Here is a 17,690-nt window from a genome sequence, read left to right as displayed (position 1 = left end):
CATTGAGTTTCCTATAATCCATGCAGATGCGCTAACCCATGACAGTCCTTGAAGGGATGAGCTCATTGTTACTGTTGACTATCACTATAGTACCTCCCTTTTTAGGGATGCATTGAACTTGGCTTACCCAACAACTATCAGAGATAGGGTATATTACTCCTGTGTCCAACCACTTAATGATCTCTTTCTTGACTACTTCCTTCATTATGGGATTTAGCCTATGTTGAGGCTCAATTAATCCAGTCTCCCCCTCTCCTAGGTTGATTTTGTGCATGCAGTATGATGGGCTGATGCTACAGATGTCAACCAGCATCCATCCTTTTGCTCGCATGTGTTTTTACAACATCTACAAAAGAAAACATTCATTAGGCTCAGAAAAATTTGCTGAAATAATTACAGGTAGAGTGTAGTTTGATCCAAGAAAAGCATATTTAAGGTGGTTAGGTAAAGGTTTCAGTTATAGTTCTGGTGGTTCTTCCAATGATGGACGCGTTGGCTTCGTCTGCCGTTTACTTAGAATTGGTGGCTCGAGTTTCTTCATGGTTTCTTCCAACGCAAGTACCTCACAAACTTGGGTCGCTTCTTCAGGCAACTCTATTTTGTTAAATTGACATTCTTCATTATCCAAAAATTTTAATGTGTTTAACACATTAAATTTCATTTCCTGGTTGTCTACGCGCATGGTTAGTTCTCCCTTGTACACATCTATTAGTACTTTCCCAGTGCCGAGAAAGGGTCGTCCAAGAATGATTAGTACATCCCTGTCTGCTTCATAATCAAGGATGGTGAAATCCCCTGGGAATATGAGTTTGTCAACTTTCACCAGAACATCCTCAATCTTTCCTTTAGGATATATGATCATCCTATCAGCGAGTTGAAGCGTTACAGAAGTGGGTAGTACTTCACCAATTCCCAATTTCTTGAAAATTGAGAGTGGCATGAGGTTGATGCTTGTTCTCAGATCACACATTGCATGTCCTACATCCAAACCTCCGATTGAGCATGGGACTGTGAAGCTTCCCGGATCTTTCTGTTTCTTGGGTAATTTGTTGCTGACAAACGCATCGCACTCCCGCGTTAGAGTAATTACTTTTGTCTCGCTGATTCTTCTCTTCTTTGTTAGAATATCCTACAAGAACTTGACGTACTTCGGTATTTTTTCTAAGGCTACTACAACTGGGATATTAATGTGCAGTTGCCTCAGAAGTTCAAGAAAACGCTTAAACTGCTGCTCATCATTCTTCTTCAGCAAGCGTCTGGGAAATGGTGCTTTCAGCTGCACCGCAGGTTCTTCTACATTAGACGTGCTTGGGTTTGAATGGCTAATGGATTCTAACGTCCGTTCTTTTTTATCCTCCAATGCCGTTGGGCATGTGTTGTACTTATTTGAAGGATTGTTGGTTCTTGGGTTCACGGTTCCTTCTACAAGAGGTCTGCCACTTCCCAATGTCACCACATGACATTGCTCTTTTTCGTTGTTATTTCCTAGGGTTTTTGTATTGCTGGGTAAGACTCCTAGCAGTCGATTCTTCAGCTCACTGGCAATTTACCCCACCTGTATCTCCAGATTTCTGATGGATGATGCTTGGCTTTTTAGCAATGCGTCGTTCTGGGTGATATATTCCTTCTAGAGGTTTTCAAGCGAAGATGCTGAACTCGATGCATGACTTCTTCTATTAAAGGATTGTTGGTGCAGCTGCTACGATGGTTGGAATCTAGGCGGCGGTCCTTGCCTATGTTGCTGATTTACCCCTGGTTGGTGTTGCTTCTATTGGTAACCTCCCCAAGAGAAATTTGGATGATGCCTCCATCCGGGATTATAGGTGTTCGAGAATGGGTTATTTTTAATAAAGCATACCGACTGTGGATTATGTGGGCAATCAGTGTAGGAATGAGGATCTCCACATCCCACACAGCTAACCATGGGTTGTACGAATGTTTCCACCTGATTTACCTTTTGCGAGTGTGATGCGTTCCCCAGTGATATATTCTGCAAAAGGTTTGTCATGGTAGCCACTTGTGCAGAGAGCGTGGCTATTGCGTTAGAATTAATAGAGTTCACATTCTGAGATCGTCTCTTTCTATCAGATCTTGCGTCGTAAGTGTCATCTACCCATTTCATATTATGCTTGGCTATGCGGTCCAGTATTTCCTTAGCTTCATTATAAGACTTGTCCATGATACTGCTAATGGCAGCGGCGTCGGTTGCCATTTGAGATGCTCTATTTAATCTGCCAAAAAAGGTTTCCATCTGGATAGTTAACGGTAGTCCGTGATTGGGGTAATTCTTGACTAGTCCTTTAAAGTGCTCCCATTCAGCACTCAAGGTTTTGAATTCTTCTTGCTCGAAGTTCATTATTTCTCTCTGCCTCCTTGCGTTCGTGGTGGGTGGGAAATTCTGCATGAATTTCTCCACCAACTTTTCCCAGGTCGTGATCTGCCCAGGCTCCAAAGGATTTACCCATTGCTTTGTGTCGTCACGCAGAGAATATGAGAATAAAGATAGCTTGATAGCTTTTGGAGTGATCCCAGGAATAACAAATGAGTTGCACGTCTCTAAGAAATGTTTCATGTGGGCGTGAGGGTCTTCTCACCGAGCACCCCCAAATTGTCCAGCGGTTTGGTGCATTTGTAACATCACATAGTTTATCTTAAATCTTGTTCCATCTGGCATTGGATATATGATACCTAGTGAGAAATCATACAACACAGGAGACGCATACTCCCGCATGGGACGCGTACTACTGTTTGCCATTATGATAGGATTTTGAGCAGCGTGGGTTAGCTGTTGAGCTAAGTTATGATTTTCTTGCTCGTCCACCATTTGTTGTTGCCTAATTTGCTGTCTGAGTAATTATTTCCATAACCTATGGCGACGATTAGATCGATTTCTTCCTCGGAAGATCCTTTCAATTTTGGGGTCATATACAAGTTCAGGAGTGCTTTCCCTTCTCATAAACGTTTACAAGCTTCAGCTTAACTCGTAATACTCCCTCAGCTGTAGTTTTCCTACAAAGGATACAAGAAAATTTTTTGGTTAATATTGTTGCTAAATCCTCGGCAATGGCACCAAAAACTTGTTCGTTGAATTCGTGATGTGAGCTTAAGAGTGTATTGTATAAGATAATTGGAAAAATAAGTGCAAATGTGAATGATGAGTTGATGCATTAGTGATGCGTTAGTGATGTGTGAAGAGACGCGTGACACTCCTCTATATGCGTTTAAGTTCTCCTGATTCAGATCCAAGTATAAATCCAAATCAGATTCCTAGTAAGTCCAGGGTCGAACTTAGGGATTCCGATTAAAGCTAACGCAAAGCTTGCGTTGCAGCTAATGTAGAAGTATCCTAAGTGAATGTGAAATGAGTTATTTACACTAAGTTTGTTGTGTGCGTGCAAGAAGAAACAAAAAGGGTCAAGTAGAAAACAAGGGGTCATGTGAAAATGGAGTTTAGTGCAGGGGATATGTGTCGATCTAATTGAGATGTATACATATAAGAATATGATGCGGATGAAATGACTTGATTATCTCCATTTATGCATTAGATTTCTGCTTACTTTCTATTCAGCACTTCTCAATGCAAATGTCATACAATTTCCTATCTCTAGGATGTATGCGTTAGTCACAGAATGCAATAAAACACCAGTGCGTCTATCTCTAGATGTACTAAGCGTTTCTAACTTAATACTTTCTTGTTTATTCTCTCGAACAATTCAAGCTAAAGTATCTTTTACCAAGTGATTTAGTTGGCTTAAGCGTTTAAAAATGGATTTTGCATGAAGTTATAGATGCATCTAACGTAAAGTAAGAAATAAACAGTGGCGAAGTGAAGTAGATCAAATATGTGAATTCATAAAGAAACTGATTGTCTTTACATGATCAATACTCAATAAAATGGGACGAAGAGAATTATAATTCAGATGAAAATAAAAGAGTCAAGCTGCAGAGTACAATATCTTATCCTCTTTGGCTCAATTCGAATTCGTGTACAATCAACTTGTAGAAGAAAATAGAAGAAAATTCTCTCTCGAGTTCAGCTTTCTCCACTCTTTGATCGACGGTGGGGATGGATCTCTTCCCTCTTGTGTTCTTCTCGTCACAGCAATATAGCTCTAAGTCTCTAAATTTCAGAATTATACAATTTTGAGCTAAGATCATCTCATCTGGTGGGATTTCTTCTATTTATAGAAGTTGTTCTTCACCAACTTGATGATAGGGCAGCATTAAATTCCATACCCTGGTCAGCCACCTGACACTCAGATACTTTTCAGATGCCGCCAGCTGCACATGCCCATGCTTGTAAGTGGTGATTTGACACAAACAACCTGAATCAATGAATTTTTACTGCGTTGAAACCCCTCGACGCATGCCTATGCGTTGACGTTGCCTTCGACACTTGGAATCTTTGTTGAAATCTTGCAATATTATGCGTTAGTGCCGCAGTATTTTAGTAATAAACACTTTTTTGCATGATTTTGATAGTGTTTGAGTAATTACATGCGTTTTCTCTAAGAATGATTAGATTTTATCATTAAAGACCCTAATGTTCCAACTTTTGAGTCATAACAACTTGTATTTCTACAAGTTATCACTTGGCTACCTCCAGGAAGGAAATTTTTTTAACATCGATTGCTTGATGCAACCTGTCTTTTTATCTTTTCATGATACGTAAAAATTTTCATACTTCTCCGATCCTCTCTTAGATGAATCAATATAGCATGGAAAGCTATAAAAGTACTCATCTTTTGATGAGAACCAGATAGGTCGAATTTTGTTTTTTTAATCTTTGACAAAAAAAAGAGAAAAAGAAAGAATCGAGAGACTCAAATGACCCAAAAGAGTCAAAAGAAAGAAAAGACTCGACAACTGACTCTGACTTGTAAGGATAATATGAGCAGTAATAAAAAATATATGAGATGCCAGAGGGAAGAAGAGAACGAGATTTGATAACCTCGATCCCACTTAACTGAGACTCCTCGATATGAAGTTGTGACTCATATTCTACCTTACTGACTTGTTTTTGGTACAACGGTGAGTAAATATCTTCTTCGTCAGTCGATTGAGAGAATTTCCCAAATGTATCGATCTTGGTGCAATAGACAATGGAGGGCTCTGAACGACTGTCCAGTGTAAGCCCTAGATGTACAAGTTGAGGTAGAGACTCTTTCTCAATGAGCATAGGGGTTTGAGTCCTTAGGTGAGACTCAATAAGTTCCTGAACACACTGAAAAGAAGAATTAGCAAGTTCACATTGACCTATACTTCGAGGAACTAGCTGCTCAGCATTATAGTCAATGCAAGCAACTTCACTGCAAAATTTAGTATTACTAAAAGATTGTTGATCCCAAAAATCTTCTAGTCTCCTTACTAATTCAGTAATCTGAGCAACGAGGTTACTCAAATTAATAAATTCAGTTTTAACTTCAGTTGCAAAACTGAAGCTATCTTGTTGGAAACTAGGGGATTCTTGTTGACTAAGGGAGGATTCCTGCATAATCTCACAAGAATTGTTAGAAACCTCCTTAATTAATTCTTCTAGAGAAGTACCTGAATTGGAGGAAGAGGCATGTATCGACATCAGTGTTTGGTTTGATATCTCCCAAGAAGGGTAATGTTCGTTGAAAAACTTGATTTTTAAGTTCATTTACTTCTCTTACCTCTTGTTCTTTCTTATGTTGAGCTGCTTGTCTCGAAAGAAGAACATAAAAGATATTCATATCTACTATATTAAAACAAATGACTCATAGAAAGAAAAATCTTTTTGGTGTTTTTAAAGTTTACAAGTTGAATTTAACTAAGAAAGAGATTAAATGGGCTAGCTTCCCAAGCAACGGCGCCATTTTGTTCGTTCTCGAATCGATGTCGTTAATTCGACTCGTACCGAAACAAAAATATTTGTAAATCAACGAAACCTACATCTTATACTAACAAGTAGCATAAGTGGCAAGCACGGAGTCGATCCATAGGGAAGGCTTGTTTAATCTTTTTTTAAACTAAGTTCAACTATAAAAGCAATAAAACCGGGGTTTTGATAAAACAAGAAACATACTTGAAAACCAAAGGATAAAAGATAATTTCAAGCAAATGTTGTTCAATCCTATTTCTAGTTCAAGTTAGACATTCAATGCAATCTCTATCATCGATTTCTACAAATTAATCATGCAAACGAATTATGCACACAACTACTCGCTTGACTCGACTTGGATAACCTCTACAAAGGCAGATAGCTAGTGAATTCTAATCAAGAAAGCGTTCTAACTATTGATTAAAGTTGGAAAGGGCTTACTCTAATCAACCTATATGCCTCTAGTTCTCTTGGGTTCGATAGAGTCCATATAGAATAGAAACATATGCATTAAGTTCGAGAATTCAATTGTGTCGCTTAATTGTCAAGATAGCCATATTCAATTAACCGAATTTATCCTTGAATCTAGCAATTTATGTATTCTAAGAATAACCATCAATACAAAATTAACTTTTGCCACTTAGTAGACCCTAGTTAGAAATTTTTATACATGAATACATCCTAGCAACATATCCAATCAAGATTGTAGCAAAACTAATAATCTTGGCTTAACATGCTTAAAAGACAAAAATCCCTAAACATGCTTTTAGAACTTAAAACTGATTCAAGAATCCATAATTTCATAATACAATTTATAAGGAAAAGCAGAAAACTCAAAAAGATTGCAAGAATTCTTGAAACTAAAAACAAGAATGAAAAAATTACTTCACAAATCCATAGATAAATCTATGAAGAAATCCATTACAATGATCAAAGAAAGAAAATGGAAATCTAACTAATTAGAGAAAAGGTTACCAAGGAGTTGAATTGGTGAAGAGAGAAACTTCGGACTCTATGAAGAATTTTGCCTCTTTTCTACCTAAAATGAAAAAAACTACTTTATAGTCACAGGTCTAGCGTTGCGACGCTGGGTCTAGCCTTACAACGCTAAATCGTAAAAAACCAAGAAGCATTGGGCTAGGGTCTTGACGTTGTGCTGACGCTCATGTTGGGATTGTTATCCTAATTCTCCCGGAGACTCATTGTTTTGTAAAGATACACATTGTTTAATGAATAAAATAAGTGTTATTTAATTATGGCATTTACTCATGTCCAATAAACAAAACACCTCAGTTATCTTATATGAACTTAAGCATGTATATGTGATATACAAGTGGATCATGCCTTAAGTGAAAACCTAAATCGGTCTGTAATATAAGGATTAAGGTGGGATACCTGATCATGGTGACACTACAGATACGACCCGCTTTATAGAGGTTTGCAAGTATTGTAAACTACTACAGATGGTTGATCCTGACCATTCAAGTGGAGACGTGGAGCGAAAGTGTCCTATACAAAGAGTTTGTATAAGATCTAGACCACGAGATGACTAGACTCTGTATATAACGCTATTGATACTAGAGACTTACATCTCACCTAAACGACCATAGGTGACACGACTTCAATCCTGAGTGTTTTGTGAACTCCTGCCTTTGAGGGTAGTCCTTTGATTAGTATGGGTGAGAGTGGCTAGATTTCCAACTCAACATGCCTACCTTTTTGGGGACTTGTCTGATCTGGGAGCTGGGAACTCAATTCACGATATGGAATTCCCTCCTTTCCCGAAGCGGGATAAGTAGAGAGATAACTCACTTAAGGGCTGATTCCGGGGCTTGAACATAGTGGACACAGCTTCTCTTTGGAAGAGAAGACTTAGTCATAGTAGGACTATGACTTATGTTCATTAGAGGGATTAGTGGTACTTAAGGAAACAAATGTAACTACAGGGGCATAATGGTTATTGGCCTAGCTGTACTTACGAACGATCTCTGAAGGGTTGTCGCACTACTGATTGGTTAAGATGGACACATAATATATCTGTACTGTGGAGAGTTCAGCTGTTGGTCTTTAGTGGAGTGCCTGGCAGTTGATGGATGGTGGATCCTGTGACTAAAGAGTTTAGTCAGTTATTCACGTACCGTTGGAGCTTCAGATCTACAGGTCCATGAGGTCCCCTTGGTAGCTTAGATTCTGTTGAGGATCAGTTATTCGTGTTGATTTGAAATGTTCAAATTGACAAGATGTATTTTGATTATATATGATATAATCGGTATGATGTATAAGATACATCTAGTGGAGGATTGATGTAAATAAGATTTACATTAAGTACCATGGAATAGAAAAAGAACTATGGTTTATATGTTTCATGAGACGAAATATTAAAACTATAGGTATAAATATAGTATGATAAGTTGGTTATCATTTATATTTATAATAATATTAATTATAAGATAATTATTCTTTTTATTTTAAATAACTAAAGTAGTGGGTGGTTATTAGATCATGGTAACCGTGAGTTTAAAAGGAAAGTAGTTTCCTATTTTGAAAAGAAGTTTTTTTTTACAAAAGTTTGAAAAGGAATTTGAGTTTTCTCTCTGGTGAAAAAGAAACTCATGAAGTTGTCAAATAAATACAGATTTACTAAACGACGCCTGAGCGAGCTAAATAATTGTGCATGTGCGAGCTAAACGATCGTGCAATGTTTACTAACCGATCACATAGCTTTGCTAGACAATCGCTGGTCCAAGGTAAACGATCGTGTAGAGTCTGTACGCGACAGACCAAGCTAAACGATCACATAGCTTTTGCTAGACAATCACATAGTTTTATCTAAACGATTGGGCATCGACCTATACGAGAGGTCTCTGACTTCTCTCACTTGCCCAGTCGTGTATACGATCGTTGTTTCTGCCCTTCGTTTGCCTCATACCAAGTCCGAACAGAGCCCACCTTTTGGATTCTCACACCGAGAATACCAAAGTCGCCTTGTTGGTGGTGTCAAACTCAACTCGACACTGTCGAGGTTTTCTGGAGGCTATTCGTGGTGCTGTAGAGGCCATTCGCTGTTGCAGAGGAGTTCATGTTGCGAAAAATTTTGTGACCAAGGAGATCATTGAGGACGAGCGCGAAGTGTTCTTGCGGTGTTCATTGCTGCGGTGTTGCAGTCGTGTAGATCGGGCGTTCGAGGTTACTATTGTTCCAGAATTTGTGCTCAACGAAGCGTGGAGACGTTTCTCCTTATGTGTGTAGAGTTTCCCTCTGTACATTTGTATTTATTCATGCTGTAATTTCTGGAAATATTTGTATAACCATTTCTTTTGAAGTCAACTGTAAATATATGTTAATTCATGATTATAATTTGGAATAGTCTTGTTCTCCTACTCATGGAAATCTCATTTCCGATTTCCTTCAACTCAGTTGTGCAAAACGCACGTGCGCGCACGGACAATTTCGTTAAACTTCATAGCGTTGCAATTTTGCCCTGTTTTGCAACAGATGGGTGCTTTCTGTCTTCAAGCGTTGCTCGACGCTTCTAGGAGGGTCATGACGCTGGGTCTGATGATATGTGGGTAATTACTTTGATTCTTTTCAACTTTGTTGACTTCTTGGTTATTTTTATCCCTTTTAGTCGAATTTTCTCAAAATGACTCCTAATTGCTCTCGAGACTGTTTTACCTACAAAATGAACTTTGAAAGTAAACAAATAACACAATTTTGAGGGAATTAATGTAGAAAATATATCTCTCTTAAAGGCCTATCAATACTATCAACTGGAAATCTAACTTACAATCTATTGTGGCTCTATCTTCCACAAAATCATAATTTATTGCTTTAATAGAAGCTATAAAAGAAGCTAAATGGCTACAAGGACTATTATCAAATTTTGGTTTCAATCGGAAGACGGTAAGCATTAAATGTGATAATCAAAGTGCTATTTGTCTAACTAAAAACCCGCAGTTTCATGACATAACCAAACATGTGGATATACGTTTACATTTTTATTAGGTATGAGGTAGAGAAAGACAAAATCAAAATTGAAAAGATGAAGACAGAAGAAAACTTATCTGATTTTCTGACTAAAGCAATGTGATGCTTGAATTTTATGAAGTGGGAGTATGGATGATATGCGTTGATGGATTGCTTTGTGCAACCAAGTTTTTCCAGCAGAATTCAAGTGTAAATTCCTTTGAGTTTCCTGGTAAGTCCAGGGTCGAACACATGGAGTTGTGAAAATAGTTGCGTTGATAATGTTTATGAAAACTTTGTGGTAACCAAGTAAATAAATAAAGTGTGGGTGTTTGTTGTGTTGTTGTGTTGATGAAAAAAAAGTAAATAAAAGCGGCGGATTTGAGAAAGAGAGTTGCGTTGATAGATGCAATGAGTATGCAATGAATGGGTTGAGAAGATCTTTAGCTAGCGTTACTTGGGAATGCGTCAAACTTTGCGATCATGTTACAACCATGCACAACAAGTCATTTCCCAATGTAAATGCGATGCTCTTAAGTCTAGGACGCATGTGTTGAATACAAATGTCCATAGGGCTTATCCCTAAGTCTCTACTCTTGTCCTATGCGTTGATGCAAAATGCATGTAAGCAAGATGACCGCATACAATCATATCTTATTACTAAGATGCATGCAATGCGTTAATAACAAATAGTGCTCATTCCTAAGCGTCTATCTCTCGTTTATGTGTTCTAATCTGGTTCTTCCAAACCTAGATATTCACCTGACCTTCCCAAGTCTAGATCATTTCCTTAGATTACCCTCCCGAGTATCTCTAATAGACAAATGAAGCATACATAAACAAGATAATCACAAAGAATGAAGACTCCCTAGTTGTGCTAGCTAAAGGCTTCTCAACCCATTCAACTGTTTTAGCTACTCATGCGTGAATTACAGAGAGTGAAAAAATATAGAGGAAGACGTTCCATTCGTATAACTGAATTGAGTACATAATGATAATGGAAATTAAAGGTAGAGAGCCTAATAGCAATTCCTTGCTGACTGAGGCTTTTTACACTGAATCTCTATTCTGATCTATAAATATTCCCGCTTCCACAGGCGTCGGCCCTCTCTCTGTCTTGGAGCTTCCGGTGCTTTCCAAAGCTTTCCAGAACGATCTATTGACACATCTTCTTCCTCGCATCCGCCTTAAAATGAAAGAAGACTATGGGCAAAGACGCGAACTTGTAAAATGATGAAATAATCGACTACTTAACCCCTTCTCTGAAGAATGCATTTGGTATTTATAGGGCATCAAAGGTGAAAGATGACTTATCTCTACTGTTGTACAGATGGGACAACTTTAATTCCTAACTAATGCGTCGGATAATTGTCACCGATAAAGCTGGATGTACTTTATGACCGCTATCGGCTGTCAACTTAATTTGGATCCGACTGCCGTCAGCTTTCTGTCCCATCGATCTTAATTGTCCTTTCGTCCGGATGTGTCCACCATGTTGCGGTGATTCTTCTTGGGTGAATGTTTGCGAGCACAATCAACGCAAAGTCTTGCGATGAAGTTGCACTCGACCAATGTATTCCTGTGATCGCATTCTTTGCATTGCGTTAATATATTATTCTGCACAAAAATATAAAGATCAACTGCTCTAATGCATTGGACACATGCGACCGCAATATTATAAAATTTATGCTTAATGGACGCAATTTAACATATTTCATCAATGCAATCCGACATTGTTTAAGAATTCAGCACTATGATAACGTGTATTTCTGCCCGTTATCACAGTGCATCGATTTAAGCTAGAGTATTGCTGAGGTCTACTAGAAATAGTAGACCGTTCAGTAGAAGTCTAGATTTGAAAAACAAGACCAAGGTTTTCAAGACAAAAACACTTTAACTCAAGGTGGAGAATTTGTAAAAGAGTTGAGCTAAAAAATATACCTTGAAGTTCAAAGATGAAGTTACAGTTCATCTATATAAATTACAAGAAAATAGAAAGTTCTTAATATTTGTTGAAACAACAAATAATCTATGAATGTTGTTTTTAGCTTACCTGTTTTGTAACCTATTTACAAACATATCTATGTATATAAAACAAATATGGAAAGGAAAATATTGATGACACAAGAAATCAGTAAAAAGAAGAAAGCTTTGAAAGAGAAATAAACCTTGAAGAGTGGATGTAGGTGATTTCTCACCGAATCACTATAGATCGTGTTCTTCTTCTTCTCTTCTCTGTGTCTTTCAACTTGCATGTTCTTTTTCTTCTAATTTCTTTTTCGATCTTCATGGAATAACTAATACAATGGAGAGAAAGTTAGAAAGAATAGCAAACCCTAACAGAAGGTTTCGAATGGATAAAAACATATAGAAAAGGCAAAAATGAAATTTTCTTATCTTTTAGTTTCTTCTTTAAATTCTACTATGTGGCAAGAGGAGAGCCACTCAACTTTTAGAAAAATCAGGTATATAGCAATAATTACACTATCATTTGAAAAATAGCAAAAATCGGAGTAATTTTGAATTATAACAAAACGCATGGATATCATGTGAGTCCAACTTTTTAAAATCCTAAAATGTCCTTATCGTCTTTTTTAATTGCAGTGTGATTAATTCATCTGTATTAATTAGACTATAATTAATTGCTCAACTATATATCCCAACAGACTTTCAACACCAACTAACATCATTATTTCAAGCGGATAATTTTCCATAAATCTTGCGATTTGACCGTTGTTTTGAATTTCTGTATCAAATTTAATAGTTAGTTTGAATATTTGAATCTTCTACAACAACTAATTTTTTTTGGATTTTCAAATCTGGTATCATATTAGTTTTCCTAACTAACTTTATATTTATAGTATATTTTCTCTTAATCATAACTAAATCATACGTTTTTAAATTATTTATTTGATTATCTTTATTATAAAATTGTTTTAAACGTGGAATATCAAAAAACATCTCATTTTATTAATTAGTCTTTTTTTATAATCTTGAATCATATTATTTTTTTGTTTTAAAGATTCCGTTGGGAAGAATAGCAAAATAAAAATTCCATCAAATTTATAGCAAATACACTCTCACAAGTGTTCTTATTTTTCTTTAACCCTAAAATGCCATCAGGATTTTCAATTACACTACAACTAATTATGTCATTTGCAATTTTTTATAGCATGAATCTTGATTTTCTCCTAAATTATCTCCGGACACTTTTCAAATTCTAAAAGTCGAATGTAAATCTTTTTTAAAAATCAAATGTATTTTTTTTTTTCAATTATCATATTTGATCTTATCTTCAATTTCAAATTTTATTTTATCTAATTTTTTAATTTTCACCTTTTTCTTGCTGATTTTATTTATTTTTTCCTCAATCGACGATAAATCTACTTTGGAGGCTTGACTTAACTATCAAATCTACAGGATGAAAGACTTGACTTAATCGACCACGACCAATAGTTTAAGTCGCAGAGTCTTTCTTTCCAAAGTGATTCATATGGAGCCATTGTGAAAAGGTAGGCCAAACATGTAGATGGTGTTGATATTAACTTGTTTACCTTGGGGGTGTTATACCCACCTTGACTGATTCGATGAAAGAAGGTTGAAGGATGTACCATCATCGAATATTGTTTGTTTGTTTCTATTCATAAGATCTCCACGATTGACATGAACCCCAGATCATAATTGGTTAGTAATTTCAATGGATGATTTTTTATTTGGATTTTCATACTCCAATCTAAATCGGTTTCTTTCTTTATGAATGCAATTATTTAGATAAAATTTTTATCCCTCACTTTTTAAACTAATATTTTGGTCTAGAACCAACAAAAAATATTGTTACAAAATTTTGGGTAAGCTCAAAAACGATCTAGATGGTTTGGTTAAGTGATTTCAAGTGTAGTGTATTTGTTTTTAAGTTTAGTGCATTTGTTGGGCGTTCTTTGGAAACTAATTAAACTGTATTTGTAGATCACATAAATATCCTGTTGGAAGTATCATAAAAAATTTTAAAAGACCTTTAATGACTACAAAACCCTAATAATTTTTCTTTAACCCTAAAATGCCCCCATCTGTCAGTTATGCTACAACTAATTCAAATCAGATGTAATCTTTTTAAAAAATTGAATATAAGTTTTTTTCAAATATCATATTTGATTTTATCTTCAATTTCAAATTTTATTTTATCTAATTTTTCAATTTTCATCCTTTTCTAACTAATCAAATCCATGGGTGTGTAGACAAAAAGCTTGACTTAGTCCACCATCGACCAAGGGTTTGCAGAGTCTCTTCTTTCCAAAGTAATTCCTATCAAGCCATTATGAAAAGGTAAACCAAACATATAGAAGGTGTTGGCATTAACCAATTTGTCGCACCATTGTTGGCAGAGGAGCCCATTTCGGGGAGGAAAATGGCGGCAACTTGGTTGGAGATCAGAATCTGACCAATCGATAGTTTCTAGATATTTGTTTTAATTACAATGTAATTACGAATATTTCTTAATAATTCAATTGCAATCACATTGGTATGGTTGTGGGTAGTTTATTTTTTATTTTTTAATTTGTTTTGCCCTTTTTATGAATGAAATGATCATATGCTATTCTTAGAAATGAAAAGTTTTTATGAATAAAATGATCATCTACTATTCTTAGAAATGAAAAGTTAAAATTCACTATTTTTCTTGTTAGCCCTTGGCTTTTTTGGAAATTGGAGTTTATGACGGAATTTGAGGTTTCATTCTGAAAAATAGCAAAATTACCCGGAAAGAATTATAGCAACTCATGTGACATTCACATGGCCACAAATTTCTAAATTGCCTTGTTCTAGATATTGTTGGTGAAACTACAAATACTAGGAATTCCAAAATAAAAAACAGGATAGGATAATTGTTATATTTGTCAAGGACAACTGCCTTCCTAACTCCTAATTTTGCTCATGTAGTTAACATAATCTCTATATTTTATTATTATTTTAGATTATATTTAACCACATTTCAAATTTATCTCACATTAATAAAATATATAGATTTTTCTACTAAATTTATATTTGAAATATCCATATATTATTAAAAACTTCTTTTATCCATATATTTTATTCAAATCTTTATATTATTTTTCATAATTGTATACATACATTTTGAATGAATTAGTTTATATTTCTCACATTTTTAATAAATTAGTTGTATATACTATTTTTATATTCTTTTAATATTTTGCGAAAAGAAATATCACTTCCTATAACTTTACAATTAGAATTTGATTTAAAATAAACCAATCTCTTCCTTATTTTTCCTTCTTTTGAAGTTTAAATTTATTTTTAATATAAAAATTAGATTTTGGTAACTACTTGAATTGATTTAAAATAAACCAACATCTTCTTCATTTTTATTCCCTAATTGATTCAAATTAGTTATTTGTTTTTATTTTATTTAACCACTTTTCGAAAATATTTCGAATTAATCAATATTTAATTTGTTTATCACCATTTGGATTTTAATTTGTAATACATCTTTAGATTTTATATTATTTTATTCATTTTTTATGATTCTAAATTCGGATTAAATTTTTTATTTTAATTAAGATTTTACGGAATATTTTATACCTATTATCATATAATAAACGGTATGTTTAATTTAAATTTGATCATTTTTTATATATTTTTTTAATTATCTTTTATTCATTATCATCTTATTATATTATTAAATCATTAATTTGTCTTTTTAACAAACAAATAAGTATTCATTTTTGCAATTTTGCTATTCCTCTACAACGAATTAGTTTTTTCATTGGTTTTTGTGGTTGATGAAGTTATAAATACAATGTAATTGTTGAACCTTATGAGAATGGAATGATGAATACAGTGCAATTGTAAATAAACGAACTCCCTTACTAATTTTTTCCCCCGAATTATATTTGAATTTATAATTTATTATCAAATTAGATTTTATCTAACTATTTATCGATTTTTTTAATAAGAATAAATAAAAACTTAACTGTTTTTTTCTCTCCAATTTATATTTGAATTTATTTTTTATTATCAAATGTGATTTTATCCAACTAACTTTTGATTTGTTTATATGTTTGTTACCAATTCAATTGTATCTAAATATTTTTTTAATTATTTTATACATATTGGTATCAAATTCATTTGATTTCTTTTTCTTTATATTTACGATGTTTTCAATTTTTCATATACAAACATGTAAAAATGGCTTGTTGAACCTAAAAAGAAACATATAAATGAGAATTAAATTTTAAATGTTTGAAATATGTATATATATTTATCAGTTTATTATTAATATTAATATTAATATTCTTCTTATTATTATTATTATCATAATAATTATTATTTATTAAAAGAAGATAACAAAAAACCCTAAATCTCATCTTCATATTCTTCACTTAGTTGCCCCAAAATCTTATTTTCTCATTTGCAATCTCATCGTTGGTTCAACAACGAATTCCATCATCTTGTCTAGCTTTTAACGACCACCCTCACCAGGTTGCCGACCTTCACCAGGTTACCGACCTTTGCTTGCACACGTGTTTTCTTCTTTTGTTTTTACTTTGAACATCATTTTCAACAATGACATTATGAGATTCATAGTATTTAAAGTTGGCTTTCCAATGAGCAAAATGGTCACATGGAATGAAGACTCCCTACAACTGGTTTGGTGTCAAACGCAATCATATTTCCAATGGTCAGATCATCATGAAATCTGCCAATAATTTTACTGGTAAAATCTAACTTTGTTCTTTCTCACCTTGGAGGAAATCCATTGTTGTATACATAAGTTTCTAATGACCCAATTGACGGCAACTTTGTTCTTTCTCATCTTGGAGGAAGTCCATTGTTGTATACATCCATAAGTTTCTAATAACCCCGGCTCGTATCTTTCCTTGCATAAAAGACCATATTTGGTGATTTTTAATTTCGCTTCTGAAATGTTTAGATACTATGTATTTGTGGTATTTAATTTCGCTTCTGAAATGTTTAGATACTATGTATTTGTGGTATTTAATTTCGAAATGTTTAGATACTATGTATTTGTGGTATTCGTCTTGTTTATTAAGAAGTGTATGCATTTTCATTTGTACTTAATTTTATTGTTTTAGGGTAGTTTCGTCATTTACTCATTAGTATTTTTTATTATATAAATTCATTATGCTATTTTTATAATTTTAAAACTTTTTTGTCATTTTTCTAAATGAAACTTTAAAATTTGTTGTTTCTCTAGTCCGTCTTTTTTTTTTTTTCTTTTTAATGAATATACTCAAATTGCTTTTTCTCTTATCTTTTGAGACGTGACCTTGTATTATTAATGTATAGCTTAGTAGATAAGATATGAATAATAATCTCAAAATCAATAATTTGACTTTCTATATCCAACAATAATTATTGAATAAAGAAAGTTGTATAACATCATTATGAGAATTGAGGGAAGTCTACTAAAAAATTTATATTTAATTCTACCTTTATAAAGTCGTGTCCCTGTTGACATTTCCACACAAATATTTGCATATTACGTACGTGGTTTTTTTTTTGGGGTAATCATATTTATTTCGAACATAGAACCCAAATATCAAAGATTACACACTAATTAATCAAAGTTTTCGTTTATCTTCCCATAGATTAACGCACAAGTTTTTTCATAAAAAAACTTTGGCACTGGGTTATAAAAGATACTCCCTCGAACTTTGTCCCTTATTTCAAAAACTTCCCTATTCTTTTCAAAATTACAGTAATATCTTTCCTCTTTTATAAAAATTTCAAAATTATCCTGGATCTTTTATAAAAATTTATTATAGATAAAAATCTAATAAAATGTAGGATAACAGAATTGATGTGCCGATGACTTAGAAATTTGCCTGAATTAAGTGTGAAA

At 34.1% G+C, this 17,690-nt stretch overlaps 1 protein-coding gene across 1 annotated transcript; it reads right to left on the bottom strand.

Moving 5' to 3' along the window:
• Positions 1-457: 457 nt before the first annotated feature.
• On the bottom strand, positions 458-2,572 carry LOC150035291 (uncharacterized). Its single transcript, XM_090315298.1, has 3 exons — positions 1,863-2,572; positions 1,149-1,538; positions 458-1,052 (listed from the first exon to the last, which is right to left on the bottom strand). The coding sequence occupies exons 1-3, from the start codon at positions 2,570-2,572 to the stop codon at positions 458-460; spliced, it is 1,695 nt and encodes a 564-aa protein (XP_090171424.1).
• Positions 2,573-17,690: the final 15,118 nt, after the last annotated feature.

Source organism: Benincasa hispida, chromosome 7 (genome assembly GCF_027475165.1).
Source record: "Benincasa hispida cultivar pf3 chromosome 7, pf3_genome.v1.1, whole genome shotgun sequence".
Classification (NCBI taxonomy): domain Eukaryota; kingdom Viridiplantae; phylum Streptophyta; class Magnoliopsida; order Cucurbitales; family Cucurbitaceae; genus Benincasa; species Benincasa hispida.
Note: the sequence above shows the minus strand (reverse complement) of the source record. Positions and strands in the feature narration are given on the sequence as shown.